Below are 16,267 nucleotides of genomic sequence, written 5' to 3'. Positions count from 1 at the left end.
CGGCAAGGCTGGAGGGAACAAAGAAAGCAACAAGGAGGAGTCACTGGCCAGTCAGGACAGCCCCTAAGGTGTCCTGAGCTGAGGTGACTCTAACTTTTAGAAATCCTCCATCTTGCAGATGGAGGATTCCCCCAATAGGGTTAGGATTGTGACCCCCTCCCCTTGGGAGGAGGCACAAAGAGGGTGTACCCACCCTCAGGGCTAGTAGCCATTGGCTACTAACCCCCCAGACCTAAACACACCCTTAAATTTAGTATTTAAGGGCTACCCTGAACCCTAGAAAATTAGATTCCTGCAACAACAAGAAGAAGGACTGCCTAGCTGAAAACCCCTGCAGAGGAAGACCAGAAGACAACAACTGCCTTGGCTCCAGAAACTCACCGGCCTGTCTCCTGCCTTCCAAAGAACTCTGCTCCAGCGACGCCTTCCAAAGGGACCAGCGACCTCTGAATCCTCTGAGGACTGCCCTGCTTCGACGACGACAAGAAACTCCCGAGGACAGCGGACCTGCTCCAAAAAGACTGCAACTTTGTTCCAAGAAGCAGCTTTAAAGAACCCTGCAACTCCCCGCAAGAAGCGTGAGACTTGCAACACTGCACCCGGCGACCCCGACTCGGCTGGTGGAGAACCAACCCCTCAGGGAGGACCCCCGGACTACTCTACGACTGTGAGTACCAAAACCTGTCCCCCCTGAGCCCCCACAGCGCCACCTGCAGAGGGAATCCCGAGGCTTCCCCTGACCGCGACTCTCTGAAACCTAAGTCCCGATGCCTGGAAAAGACCCTGCACCCGCAGCCCCCAGGACCTGAAGGACCGGACTTTCACTGCAGAAGTGACCCACAGGAGTCCCTCTCCCATGCCCAAGTGGAGGTTTCCCCGAGGAAGCCCCCCCTTGCCTGCCTGCAGCGCTGAAGAGATCCCTTGATCTCTCATTGACTTACATTGCGAACCCGACGCTTGCTCTAACACTGCACCCGGCCGCCCCCGCGCCGCTGAGGGTGAAATTTCTGTGTGGGCTTGTGTCCCCCCCGGTGCCCTACAAAACCCCCCTGGTCTGCCCTCCGAAGATGCGGGTACTTACCTGCAAGCAGACCGGAACCGGGGCACCCCCTTCTCTCCATTGCAGCCTATGCGTTTTGGGCACCACTTTGAACTCTGCACCTGACCGGCCCTGAGCTGCTGGTGTGGTGACTTTGGGGTTGCTCTGAACCCCCAACGGTGGGCTACCTTGGACCAAGAACTGAACCCTGTAAGTGTCTTACTTACCTGGTAAAACTAACAAAAACTTACCTCCCCCAGGAACTGTGAAAATTGCACTAAGTGTCCACTTTTAAAGTAGCTATTTGTGAATAACTTGAAAAGTATACATGCAATTGAAATGATTCAAAGTTCCTAATGTACTTACCTGCAATACCTTTCAAACAAGATATTACATGTTAAATTTGAACCTGTGGTTCTTAAAATAAACTAAGAAAATATATTTTTCTATAACAAAACCTATTGGCTGGATTTGTCTCTGAGTGTGTGTACCTCATTTATTGTCTATGTGTATGTACAACAAATGCTTAACACTACTCCTTGGATAAGCCTACTGCTCGACCACACTACCACAAAATAGAGCATTAGTATTATCTCTTTTTACCACTATTTTACCTCTAAGGGGAACCCTTGGACTCTGTGCATGCTATTCCTTACTTTGAAATAGCACATACAGAGCCAACTTCCTACACAAATATAAACTAGAAAATGTATATCCAATAGGTACCAGCACAACTAAAGCTCTCTAGGGGCAGTAACACCTCTGGACTGCACATGCAGAGTAAGCGCTCTGGTGGAGATCTAGGCCCTGATTTAAGAGGGCCTAGCGCCACTTTAGTGCCACCTAAGCATAATTTTTTTACGCTAAGGTGGTCTTTTCCCTGCGCCACATTTACAAAGTTGGCGCAATGGATGCATTGCGCCACTATGTAACCTTTTGCGCTACATTATGCCTGCGCAGGCATAATGTATGCAAAAGGGGTGTTTCTTTGCATCATTTTTTTGGCACTTTTAACGCCTGCTCAGAGCAGGCGTTAAAAGGGGGCTCCCATTGATTACAATGGGCCCCTGTCTACTGTTCAGGGTTAGCACCAACAATTTGTCGCTAACCCTGAACAGTACATCAATAGCGTCACAAATGTTGGCGCTTTTGCCCCCTACCCTGTGCCGTGGTGCTGGTGGTAGCCGGGCGCTAGGGGCGCAAGGAAAGTGGCCCTGCACGGGGTGCAGCCCCACTTCCCTTAAATCTGCCCCTTAGTTCTTTGTTGGTCAATCAATCAATCAGGATTTATAAAGCGCTGCAAATCATCTGTGAGGGTCTCAAGGCGCACGAGTTGCTAGCTGCTTCCGGTGCTTTGTTCATTCGAACAGCCATGTCTTGAGTCTTTTCCGGAATTCCCAGAGCGATGAGGCGTTTCTGAGGTGCAAGGGAAGGTTGTCTGCCTGGTGGGAGAAGGATCGTCCTCTGCTGTTGGATCGGCAGATCCTGTGAGTATCTACTAGGAAGAGGGAGGCAGATCGCAGGTGTCTGGTTGGTTAGTGTAAAGTCATTTGTTTGTTGATGTATGCTGGTCCTTCGTCGTGCAGGGCTTTGTATGCGTGGGTCAGCATAATGAACTGGCATCTCATCAGCTTCTTGAGGTGCAGGGTGAAGTGAGTCCATCTGGGGAGGTCAAGAATGAGTCTTGCCACTCAGTTTTGTACTGTCTGTAGTCTCTTCAGGACGTGTGCAGTGATTACTAAGTAAAGAGTGTTACCAAAGTCTAGTCTTCGGATGACAAGGGCTTGAGTGATGGTCCTTCTGGTGTCGATTGTGGGCCACCTGAACATCTTACGGAACATGCATAGGGTGTGGAAGCAGGACGAGGAGACTGTGTTTACCTGTTTCTGCATAGATAACTTGCTGTCCAAGATGATACGGAGGTTTTGAGTGTGGTCTGTCAGGACGGGGGAAGGGCCGAGTTCAGCCGGCCATCAAGTATCGTTCCATGGCGAGGTGTTGTTCCCAAAGATGAGGACTTCTGTCTTGTCCGTGTTGAGCTTGAGACAGTTGTCTCTAATCAAGTCGGCGATGTTCAGCATACATCTGTAGAAGATGACTTTGGTGACAGTGGGGTCTTCTGACAGAGAGAGGTTGAGCTGGTTGTTATCAGCATAGGAGATGAAGTTGAGCTGTGCGATCTGATGGTGTTGGATAGCAGAGTCATGTACGTGATTGGTTGGTAAAATTCTAAATTTGTTTACAGATGTTGCATGCGACTATGGAATGCAGCTGTAATGGGACAGAACAATGCTCTTCAGCACAGAAGTGTGGTAGCACTGTGGGTTGGAACTTGAGATCAAGTACCATATGTTTTCTGATGTGTTCTTAAGTAGCACCAGGGGTAACCTGGCTATGCTATTTACGCAGCTTTTACATAAAGACACAAGGCTTGCAAGGACACCAACCCTCTCCAAAGCCCCTGAGGCTCAGACAGTGCTAGAAGAGAGTCTCTGACAAGTCAATACATAAAGGGTCTGCAGAACAGCAAAGCACTGGGCAGAGTCCACGTTTCATAGGAAGGCTCAATCTGCAGCATTGGCTATCTGGCCGCACCAGTCTCATGCACAGGCAAACACTCTTACCTTGCCAACCCCCATGGAGAGTTCCATGTTCACCACAAACACCATTTTGTAATAGCGCTCGTCCTCCTCCTCGTCTTCCTGCAACGAAACAGAAAGGGTGAAAGAACCAGACGTGGACCTTCTGATCTCCCAGTCTTCCAGGCACAAGAAACTTTTGCAAAACTAGAAATAAGCATCCTATTTACAATGAATTGTTACCCTGAGATCAGCAGTACAGAGACACAATTGACACAAAGAGTTTATTTTGTGGGTTCATGTGACTAATAATCTGTAGCAAAAACTTTTCAGCAGGAGTCGGCTTACCGCATTTTGGTTTTCTAAGCTGTCGAAGTAGAATATAGCTGCCTCCTCTGCAGACACGTTTCCTGTCAGAATTAAGGCCTGTGGGGAAAACAAAAACACAAACAACTGATTAGTGAAATGAAAGAAATGCAGAGTAACCAATTTACTTCTTCCAGGGCTTTCAAACACGCCAAAAGAAGTTTCCTCTATGGTAACTCTTGGCCCAGGCGTATCCCTAATACTGTGTGTGGTCATCACCATACAGGTGAGATTGTAAACTTGATTTAAAAGATGATGGAACAAAGCTGTGTGTTTCAAGTTCGCATGTGGTATGCGTGTGCAAGGTCATGCCGTTAATATGTGGTTGCGACATGACTGACTGCGAGAATGTTTGGAGGGTGGGTGCTTGTGTAAGGGGAGATCCTGAGCCTAGACATACACGTCAGTATAAGGGATTCTACTTCTAAATGAGGCACTCTCCTTTTCTCAAACAACGGGCCTGATTGTTACCAAGGGGAATAAAGCGAGGAAAGAACAATTTACTTGTCTACATCTTGTATTTTCAACCCATGCTTCCCATAAAACTTTATTTCCTCCTTCATGCAACTGATCAGTAAAATAAAAAAGGCTGATCAGCCAATTCCTTTTTTCCAGATCTTTCAAACAGAAAATGAAGTCCCCTCTATGGTAACCGTTGGCCCCAGGCTTGCCTCCTCCCACGTACTACTGTGCAGAGACACCATCACCACAATGGTGAGATCGTAAACTTAATTTAAACGATTTTGAAACAAAGCTGTGTGCTATCTTGTATCAGGCATGCATGTGATATGTGTGTGCCACAATGGCAAATAGGCATTACGTCTAAGCAACGTTTCTTTCTCCATCCTGAAATCATGATTCATATCCAGGAGTAATAAACAGAGGAGAATGCTCAAACCTTCCCAATAGAGTTTGAAGAGCCATGAGGATGGCAGGTAACAAGTAGATCATGTAAACACTTGAAATATGCACTCCAGATGGATTCTGAGCTGCTCAGGATTGAGACTCTAAGTCCAGATGAATAAGCAATTGTCCGATTAATGCACGCGCTGAACTCGAGACCCCATTATATCTATGGGATTTATATTTCGGCGGACGGGCTATCCGTCATCGTTATAACAGAGTAACCCATCTGCCAAAATCTAAATCAGGCACAGTATTTTTTCACATCATATCTATTAAAATGTTCTAAAAGCCCTTGCAGGTAAGCCTTGATACGCTACACTTGTGACACTCCATGATAAAAGAGTGTGTCAACCCTTAAGTGATGTGTCATTGGCTACTTAGGTGCAGCCAAGCCTGCAAAGCCAAATTCCCAATGATTTTCACTCCATGCAGATAGGATAGTGCATCTGCTGTTTAGACAGCAGCCAAGATTACTTTCTCAGTATTAAACAAGAGAACAAAATGCTATCATGAAAAACATGATGAGATATTTCATAGCGCTAGGAAGTACATAAATAACTGTGAGACGACCTCGGTGTGAAGCAGTATTACATTTAAAAGGACCCTTGAGTGCATTTGGCAGAAACTTTACCATCCAACGTGAAGTCCATCAGGTGCAATATCTCAAAGGACTACTAAAATAGATCACATACTGTAGATTGAAAATTAACCTTTCTGACAAAAACAGCCTTTGGAGGACAAACCAAAACACGCAGGAAGAGTTCCTTCTAACTTCCTGAGTGGGCAACAGTTCCTTCTTATGAAAAATCTTGAATCTCTTGAGAGATTCAGGGACTCAGACAAGGCTCGGTGGACCCCAAGACAGATGACAATATGTTGTCATGACATCACCATAAGCCTGAGGCTTCCAAGGATAGGTGTGTTAGTACTTTCTACAGAGCACAAACTCCTATTCGCCAGAGTAGGTGTTAAAACCTAAAGAAAGCCCAGACGAGAACAGTAGTCCTACCTACAACCTATAAAACACGGGCGTCTGGACGAACAAGAAATCACCAGAAGCAATTCCGTTGCGTCACGCAAATCTAGAGGCATGGAACTAAAGGTGGATGCTAGTATTGTGGAGAGAAAAAACCGGATCGTAGAAATGCCGACAACCAAACGTAACAGAAACATCCCTACTTGGAGCCGATGAAAGCTTTCCATCAGCATTACATCTCAAAGGACTTGGACTACGAGCCCCAAATTTCCTGCAGTTATGTTGAGGAGATTGTACAGTTGCCAGCTTTGCAACCCAAGCGTCTGGCATTTAAAACTTATTTTGTCTCGTTGCTGTTTTTTTTAATGAGTGATGACTGTTTTTATAGATTCTTAAAACCTGGGAAAGGAGAGCGCTGATCTTTCAGGTACAAGAGATGCGTTTGTCGCATACGGTGAAGGAGTCTGGATTTTGACAACATGGTTGTTACGTTCTTTTTGTAACAGGTAGGCCTGAAACTGAGTACCCTTGCAAAACTTTGTGCTGGTGCTTATAATCATGGAAACAGGATTCAGGCTGGTCTATTTAAGCATACTTGAAGGGCAAATAAAACATAGGAAGGCCCATCAAATGTATGCTTATTTTCAGCGGATGTTACTTTTGTACAAACAATATTTGACTTAATCCGAAGCCACCTCTCCTTAACCTTACAATAATAGGGATTTTTTTTTCTTCATCGGGAAGACGTCCAACATAGTTTTGTAGGGAAACCCCATTAAAGGGTTCAGTAACTTTGAATGGTATGCATATTTTTTTCCAGCCATCATACAGAATAAATTAATGCATTAATGGCCATTTGTACACTTTATGTCAATTGACAATCAACTCGAAGCGGACAAGGGGAGCAGATGTGCACAGGAGAGAAGAAAACGATGGACCAGTAGCTAACAAGAAGAGGGCACCAGAGATGAGCCTAGGTGATATTTTTAAATGGCTGCAGAGATGAGCAGCTCCCATGCATTTCACAGCTTCAGTCATGAAAGTTTCAAAGTTCTTGAAGGAAACAAGGCAGCAACACCACAAATAAATATGAAGGCATACCTTTTTTGCTTCTTCTTCTGGGATGTCCAAGTCCTTCAACTGTTGCAGGTACTCAGGATTCGCCCCAGTCCTTGTCGGAACCTCAGCAGTGGCGGTCTGACTGCACGGATCCATGGCCAACACCTAGGGAAAGGGAGGAGAACTTAGGACTTGGACCACTTTGGACTCCCACCTTCTGGTATGTCAACATAGTTCTGCGCCGTTCCACACAAAACCCTTGAACAGAATGCGAATTGGTCCAAGACACGAAAAGTCCAGGACGCAGAAGAAGTGAAGGGAATCTACAGAATAAACCAGTTTACAGCGCAAAGGGGGTGAACAAAATCTGATCCACTCACACATACACTGTTTATAGCCACGAAAAGGTTGAAGATACCTATGACCTTGGCCAATACTGTTAATACATTCTCTGATCATTTTCAGGCAATTTTTCTGCAGTTCTTGGGGAAAGGACAGCCAGAAGCTTGTCCTGAGGGAGCACTCGTGTGCCTGCCCTTTGGTGAAGCTGCTAAAAAGAGGGGCCCTGTCCATTATCAGAATGCAGTCATGGGCATAAAGCAAGGACTACATCTGCTGCCAACACACAGAGTCAGTATTGCATCTGCATGTAAACATTTTTCGCACATTTGATTTTACACTGGACATGGAACTGTAGCCGTGCCCCCCCCCCCCCACGCAAACAGTGCAGTCTCTTAAGGACTAAGTGAAGGGGAATGAAAGTGAACATGCTCTGCGGAAAAGTCTAATCAGGAGATTTTTCTGGATGAAACCCTGGTCTCATACAAAAGTGTGGGCTAAAGTCAAGGCATGATCCCTTTTGATCAGACCCCATCAATCCTTATGAAAAGGAACCAGTGCGGAGAAAGGCTTTGCCTTGGTACTCGCCTTGCTTCGCCATCATTGCTAGGCCTCGCTTTTACCATCCCAAGGAGGACATGCATATGAAAAAGCTACAATAGTTGTAATGGTAGTTGCTGGGGTGGGGCTTCCTATATCAGTTACTGAAGCAGGAACACGTCAGTCTAAAGTGGCTGCATCACCAGGCCCCTAAAAACTCCAGGCTGGCTGCCACCCTCCTTCACATAAAGCAGAATCTTGGAGGCAGGCTGGTGCTGCCTCTTTCAGAGGTTTCTTGCTCCTGTCGCTTGTATGCCATGCTAATGCCATGTATGTGGAATCGCAGGGTTCAACATTCTCTGTCCAGGTATAGGTAAGATTGTGCATGCATCATTGTAAGAGCGAGTGAGTGAGAATGAGAAACGGTGTGTACACACACACTCTGCTCTGAGAGTTTAAGGTTGCATGTGAGGTTTGGTGCATTGCATCAAGCCATGTACAAAGTAACCCTACCTAAGTATGTATATGCTCGGAAGGATTTGAGAGGACTACATGTACACGAACCATTTTGCAGAGAGCTGTTATGCCCTTGCACATGGTACATTAAGCAGGTCTCAATAAAAATCTTAGGGCCTGATTTAGAACTTGGCAGACGGGTTACTCTCTTGCAATGGTGATGGACATCCTGTCTGCAGAAATAGAAATCCCATAGGACATAAAGGGATTTAGCATACGGAGGACGGGATAGCTGTCACCGTAGTGACGAGGAACCTGTCTGCCGAGTTCCAAATCAGGCTCTTAGTCAGGTACACACCTCAGCCGCAGAGGCTTGTGGCGAAGACGTGCAATCCCTAGATAACAGGAAGAGTGCAGCTGGACATGTGATCAAAGGTGCAGTGAGAGAGGAACAGAACTTGAGGGTGTGTAACCCGGAGCCAACACTCCAGTAGTGCTCGCACAGACTTGGGCAGAAAGGCTCTCCTAACTACATACACACAGTATTCACGTAGTGTGCATTACCCGAAGGTTTGACCTTTGTCATTTTGAGAGATCACTGGTAATTCCTGCTGCTGTGAGCTTGTGAATCTGCAGGGACACTGATGAGAAGAGCTGCCCAGAACTTCTAGACAAGTGCGGGGGAGGTGGACAGAGATGGAGGCTAGAGTGAGCTGCAATGTGTCTAAGGGGGGCACAGGCACTCAGCAGCACTCAGACGGCCCTAGGGAAGGGAATGATGGATTATCCAAAGCTTAAACCATGTCAGGACTTCAAGGAGCACGGAGTTCGTCCTGGTCTGGTGTGAAGTGGTGGGTATTTGACAATTCTGTGGATGCAGATGGTGTTGGCTAGGTTTCAGCTCTGTTCGGAGAGGCATAGGGACAATGTCACTGGTTTCTAGACAGATCAATATCTGACGTCATAGGTCAGAGAGTAAACCAAGGACCCAGCTTCTGCTCCGAGTAACATTTGCCATAGAGGTAAGTAGGCACCCAGTCCCAAGGCTGATGTAAGTGGTAAAAGCATGAAACCAATATTTGGACATTACAACAGTGAAAACAGATAGTGATTTCCCCAGAAGGGAGGCTGAATTAACTCCCCTTCAGAACAGCACAAGCACAATTCAAACCATAGGAGACGGACCACAAAGGAAATCTGCTTACGTGGTCAGAGCAAAAGAGAAGAAATATATTATCCCGTTCATACGCTGTGCCCTTGGTATGTGTCCCAGTGGAGTATCGCAGGGGAAAGCTTTCCTGGTGTCAGAAAATTCAAATATCTAGTGACATATGTGCAGAACTCGACATAAACGTCAGTGACTTAACAGAAACCCATCACTCTGGTACCCCTGTAGAGCTTCCGGAGAGTGCCCAGAATGCAGAGCGGGTTTATGTGGGCGCTATAGAACATCCTCCGCTGCAAAACTGCCATGGCACTAGTTTGCACTGCGCATAAAGAATTACCATCAAGTACCAAAGGTACTCTTGTTAGAAAAGGCCCTGTGCTGGGGGAGCAGCCGGGGGGCCTTCTGGCAGGATGCATCTGACACATCAAGAGGTCACTGAGTTTACTGGTTCCCCTCTTCCTCGCGGCTCGCGGCACTTCAGTCCGCAGGGTTACATTTACTGCTGAGGAAATTGAGCAGGGAGGAGCTACATTCTCAATGACACGGCGATGCAAACTGCAAGATATTCCATCATTTCAAGATCTCTAAACATCTTTCTTTATAAACACACAAGCAAAACCAAAGGAACACAAGAAATACAATCAAACAAGAATTAAAAGATAATTTGGAAACCCACATGAGGGTAAAAAAAATACAACAAACTGATTAACAATACTGTAAATAAACAATGGAATGACATCCACGAAGAACACCCAGCTCAGCCCCCGCAGTCTTGTAACCATCTGCACCCTCCTCCTCCTCCAGACATGCACTCATGTCACCAGGCTGGGGGTCTACAGGAGGCAAAGGTTTGGGGACCACTGACTCGAGGCACTACAGCCAAACACGTTTTTCACCACTTTGCACTATTCTGAGCCCCCTTTGGTTGCACAGAAGCCCCGTTGGCTGCTCCTGGCTCCATAGAGCATCACTAATCAAGTCACTTGGCCTCCCAGGAGCAGCGGCCATGTTCTGGTGCTGCCTCTCTCATGCCTCGGGGCGCAGCTGGCGACTCTGGGGGGTCCGGTGCACTGAAGCAATGAGTGGGTCTAAGAACACAGCTGACAAAGGCACATGTTAGTGATACCCCTCCTTCCTTCCTGGGGCAACGGAAGTGACTCGGGCCCATGGGTTAGCCACGGTTCGGTAACTTCACAGCACCTGAAAGCAACCTTCAAGGCGCTACACCCTGCATCTTCGGCAAACCCATCACTCCAGCCCCGCGGGACTGGCCACAGAGCACTAGTGTTGAGCCAGTCATTCCAAGGTGGGCTCCCTGGCTGCACATTCACCCTTCAGCAAATGTTGTTCACAGGGTATGGACACAGCTGAGAGTTTATGCCTCTTCTGTATTAATATAACCACGTGTGCTGAAAATGAAAGCTGAAGGCAGAAATTGTGTTGTTCTATTAACATGCAGCGAAGGTTACCTTTTGTTAAGTTGTAGCGCCACCTAGTGGGTCACATTAAGAATAATTTAACACGATGCACGACATTACTAAAATCTATCATGCTGTTTGTGCCTGTTACAGAATTCTTAATTTGCACCAAAAATTGAAAGCGAAATTAACAGACAATGGAGAAATGGGAGGGAGAGACACACAAAGCACCAGCAGTCTACGAGCAGTCACCTGAGAGATGGCAGGGTGAGAGAGACACAAAGCACCAGCAGTCTACGAGCAGTCACCTGAGAGATGGCAGGGTGAGAGAGACACAAAGCACCAGCAGTCTACGAGCAGTCACCTGAGAGATGGCAGGGAGGGAGACACAAAGCACCAGCAGTCTACGAGCAGTCACCTGAGAGATGGCAGGGAGAGAGAGGCACAAAGCACCAGCAGTCTACGAGCAGTCACCTGAGAGATGGCAGGGAGAGAGACACACAAAGCACCAGCAGTCACCTGAGAGATGGCAGGGAGAGGCAGAGCACTAGAAGTCCACGAGCAGCCGACTGAGAGATGGCAGGGAGAGAGAGACACAAAGCACCAGCAGTCTACGAGCAGTCACCTGAGAGATGGCAGGGAGAGAGAGACACAAAGCGCCAGCAGTCTACGAGCAGTCACCTAAGAGATGGCAGGGAGAGAAAGACGCATAGCACCAGCAGTCTACGAGCAGTCACCTGAGAGATGGCAGGGTGAGAGAGACACAAAGCACCAGCAGTCTACGAGCAGTCACCTGAGAGACGGCAGGGAGAGGCAGAGCACTAATAGTCCAAGAGCAGACTGCTGAGAGATGGCAGGGAGAGAGAGACACAAAGTACCAGCAGTCTACGAGTAGTCACCAGACAGATGGCAGGGAGAAAGAGACACAAAGCACCAGCAGTCTACGAGCAGTCACCTGAGAGATGGCAGGGAGAGGCAGAGCACTAGGAGTCCAAGAGCTGCCGACTGAGAGATGGCAGGGAGAGAGAGACACAAAGCACCAGCAGTCTACGAGCAGTCACCTGAGAGATGGCAGGGAGAGGCAGAGCACTAGGAGTCCACGAGCATCCGACTGAGAGATGGGAAGGAGTGAGACACACAAAGAACTAGCATTCAACTAGCATTCACCTGGGAGATGGCAGAAAGAGACACACTAGCAGTCCGCGAAAAGCCGGCTAAGAGATAGAACAGAGACACACAGAGCACTAGGAGTCCATGAGCAGCCGGCTGAGAGATGGCAGAGAGACACACAGAGCACTAGGAGTCCACGAGCAGCCGGCTGAGAGATGACAGGGAGACACACCGAGCACTAGGAGTCCACGAGCAGCCAGCTGAGAGATTGCAGGGAGAGAGACACACAGAGCACTAGGAGTCCAAGAGCAGCCGGCTGAGAGATGGCAGGAAGATACACACAGAGCACTAGGAGTCCACGAACAGCCAGCTGAGAGATTGCAGGGAGAGAGACACACAAAGAACCAGCATTCGATGAGCAGTCACCTGAGAGATGGCAGGGAGAGAGACACACAAAGCACCATCCGTCTATGAACAGTCCTCTGAGAGATGGCAGAAAGAGACACACTAGCAGTCCGCGAGCAGCCAGCTGAGAGATGACAGGGAGACACACAGACCACTAGGAGTCCACGAGCAGCCAGCTGAGAGATGGCAGAGAGGCACACAGAGCACCAGGAGTCGACGAGCAGCCGACTGAGAGATGTCAGAGAGACACACAGAGCACCAGGAGTCGACGAGCAGCCGGCTGAGAGATGGCAGAGAGACACACAGAGCACCAGGAGTCGACGAGCAGCCGGCTGAGAGATGGCAGAGAGACACACAGAGCACCAGGAGTCCACGAGCAGCCGGCTGAGAGATGGCAGAGAGACACACAGAGCACCAGGAGTCCACGAGCAGCCGGCTGAGAGATGGCAGAGAGACACACAGAGCACCAGGAGTCCACGAGCAGCCGGCTGAGAGATGGCAGAGAGACACACAGAGCACCAGGAGTCCACGAGCAGCCGGCTGAGAGATGGCAGAGAGACACGAGAGATGGCAGAGAGAGACACAGAACACCCGGAGTCCATGAGCAGCTGGCTGAGGATGGGAGGGAGAGGCACACACAGAGCACCAGGAGTCCGTGAGCAGCAGACTGAGAGATGACAGGGAGACACACAAAGCACCAGGAGTCCGTAAGCAGCCGACTGAGAGATGGCAGGGAGACACACAGAGCACCAGGAGTCTGTGAGCAGCAGACTGAGAGATGACAGGGAGACACACAAAGCACCAGGAGTCCGTAAGCAGCCGACTGAGAAATGGCAGAGAGACACACAGAGCACCAGGAGTCCACGGGCAGCCGGCTGAGAGATGGCAGCGAGACACACAGAGCACCAGGAGTCCGTGAGGAGCCAGCTGAGGGATGGCAGAGAGACACACAGAGCACCAGGAGTCCACGAGCAGCTGGTTGAGAGATGGCAGAGAGACACACAGAGCACCAGGAGTCCACGAGCAGCCAGCTGAGAGATGGCAGAGAGACACACAGAGCACCCGGAGTCCATGAGCAGCTGGCTGAGGATGGGAGGGAGAGGCACACACAGAGCACCAGGAATCCGTGAGCAGCAGACTGAGAGATGACAGGGAGACACACAAAGCACCAGGAGTCCGCGAGCAGCCGACTGAGAGATGGCAGGGAGACACACAGAGCACTAGGAGTCCACGAGCAGCCGGCTGAGAAATGGCAGAGAGACACACAGAGCACCAGGAGTCCGTGAGGAGCCGGCTGAGAGATGGCAGAGAGACACACAGAGCACCAGGAGTACACGAGCAGCCAGCTGAGAGATGGCAGAGAGACACACAAAGCACTAGGAGTCCACGAGCAGCCGGCTGAGAGATGGCAGAGAGACACACAGAGCACCAGGAGTCCATGAGCAGCCGACTGAGAGATGGCAGAGAGACACACTGACCACTAGCAGTCCACGAGCAGCCAGCTGAGAGATGGCAGGAAGACGCACAGAGCACCAGGTGTCCACGAGCAGCTGGCTGAGAGATGGCAGAGAGACACACAGAGCACCAGGAGTCCACGAGCAGCCGGCTGAGAGATGGCAGAGAGACACACAGAGCACCAGGAGTCCACGAGCAGCCCGCTGAGAGATGGCAGAGAGACACACAGAGCACCAGGAGCCCACGAGCAGCCGGCTGAGAGATGGCAGAGAGACACACAGAGCACCAGGAGTCCACGAGCAGCCCGCTGAGAGATGGCAGAGAGTCACTCTGACCACTAGGAGTCCACGAGCAGCCGGCTGAGAGATGGGAGGGAGAGCGACACACAGAGCACTAGGAGTCTGCAAGCAGCCAGCTCAGAGATGGGAGGGAGAGAGAGCCACACACAGAGCACTGAGAGCCAACGAGCAGCCACATAAGAGAACGCAGGGAGAGACACAGAGCACTAGGAATCCGTGAGCAGCCGGCTGAGAGATGGCAAGGACTGACATACGGAGCACCTGGAGTCCACGAGCAGCCGCCCGAGAGATGGTAAGAACAGACAGACACACAGCACCAGGAGTCTGTGAGAAGCCGGCTGAGCAATGGCAGAGAGACACACAGAGCACCAGGAATCCGTGAGGAGCCGGCTGAGAGATGGCAGAGACACACAGAGCACCAGGAGTCCACGAGCAGCCAGCTGAGAGATGGCAGAGAGACACACAGAGCACTAGGAGTCCATGAGCAGCCGGCTGAGAGATGGCAGAGAGACACACAGAGCACCAGGAGTCCATGAGCAGCCGACTGAGATGGCAGAGAGACAAACTGACCACTAGGAGTCCATGAGCAGCCGGCTGAGAGATGGCAGAGAGACACACAGAGCACCAGGAGTCCATGAGCAGCCGGCTGAGAGATGGCAGAGAGACACACAGAGCACCAGGAGTCCGTGAGGAGCCGGCTGAGAGATGGCAGAGAGACACACAGAGCACCAGGAGTCCACGAGCAGCCAGCTGAGAGAAGGCAGAGAGACACACAGAGCACTAGGAGTCCACAAGCAGCCGGCTGAGAGATGGCAGAGAGACACACAGAGCACCAGGAGTCCATGAGCAGCCGACTGAGAGATGGCAGAGAGACACACTGACCACTAGGAGTCGACGAGCTGCCAGCTGAGAGATGGCAGGAGACGCACAGAGCACCAGGAGTCCACGAGAAGCCGACTGAGAGATGTCAGAGAGACACACAGAGCACCAGGAGTTCACGAGCAGCCGGCTGAGAGATGTCAGAGAGACACACAGAGCACCAGGAGTCCACGTGCAGCCGGCTGAGAGATGGCAGAAACACACACAGAGCACCAGGAGTCCACGAGCAGCCGGCTGAGAGATGGCAGAGAGACACAAAGAGCACCAGGAGTCCACGAGCAGCCAGCTGAGAGATGGCAGAGAGACACACAAAGCACCCGGAGTCCATGAGCAGCTGGCTGAGGATGGGAGGGAGAGGCACACACAGAGCACCAGGAGTTCGTGAGCAGCAGACTGAGAGATGGCAGGGAGACACACAGAGCACTAGGAGTCCACGAGCAGCCGGCTGAGAGATGGCAGAGAGACACACATAGCACCAGGAGTCCGTGAGGAGCCGGCTGAGGGATGGCAGAGAGACACACAGAGCACCAGGAGTCAGCGAGCAGCCAGCTGAGAGATGGCAGAGAGACACACAGAGCACCAGGAGTCCACGAGCAGCCGGCTGAGAGATGGCAGAGAGACACACAGAGCAGAAGGAGTCCGCGAGCAGCCGGCTGAGAGATGGCAGAGAGACACACAGAGCACCAGGAGTCCATGAGCAGCCGACTGAGAGATGGCAGAGAGACACACTGACCGCTAGGAGTCCACGATCAGCCAGCTGAGAGATGGCAGGAAGACGCACAGAGCACCAGGTGTCCACGAGCAGCTGGCTGAGAGATGGCAGAGAGACACAGAGAGCACCAGGAGTCCACGAGCAGCCTGCTGGGAGATGGCAGAGAGACACACAGAGCACCAGGAGTCCATGAGCAGCCGGCTGAGAGATGGCAGAGAGACACACAGAGCACCAGGAGTCCACGAGCAGCCAGCTGAGAGATGGCAGAAAGACACACAGAGCACCAGGAGTCCACGAGCAGCCCGCTGAGAGATGGCAGAGACACACACTGACAACTAGGAGTCCACGAGCAGCTGGCTGAGAGATGGGAGGGAGAGCGACACACAGAGCACTAGGAGTCTGCAAGCAGCCAGCTCAGAGATGGGAGGGAGAGAGAGCCACACACAGAGCACTGAGAGCCAACGAGCAGCCACATAAGAGAAGGCAGGGAGAGACACAGAGCACTAGGAATCCGTGAGCAGCCGGCTGAGAGATGGCAAGGACTGACATACGGAGCACCTG

General features: G+C 50.4%; 1 protein-coding gene across 1 annotated transcript in view; it reads right to left on the bottom strand.

Annotated features, from left to right (window-relative positions):
• Positions 1–16,267, bottom strand: part of LOC138258847 (probable peptidyl-tRNA hydrolase 2) — a 100,828-nt gene that overhangs the window by 33,633 nt on the left and 50,928 nt on the right. The window contains exons 2-4 of the mRNA XM_069206125.1: positions 6,968–7,090; positions 3,967–4,044; positions 3,664–3,741 (exon numbers count right to left, since the gene is read on the bottom strand). Coding sequence (XP_069062226.1) covers positions 3,664–3,741; positions 3,967–4,044; positions 6,968–7,081 — 270 coding nt within the window. The 5' untranslated portion in view covers positions 7,082–7,090. The remainder of the gene's footprint in view (positions 1–3,663; positions 3,742–3,966; positions 4,045–6,967; positions 7,091–16,267) is intronic.

This window comes from Pleurodeles waltl, chromosome 9 (genome assembly GCF_031143425.1).
Source record: "Pleurodeles waltl isolate 20211129_DDA chromosome 9, aPleWal1.hap1.20221129, whole genome shotgun sequence".
Lineage (NCBI taxonomy): Eukaryota > Metazoa > Chordata > Amphibia > Caudata > Salamandridae > Pleurodeles > Pleurodeles waltl.
This window is presented reverse-complemented; position numbering and strand designations above follow the sequence as displayed.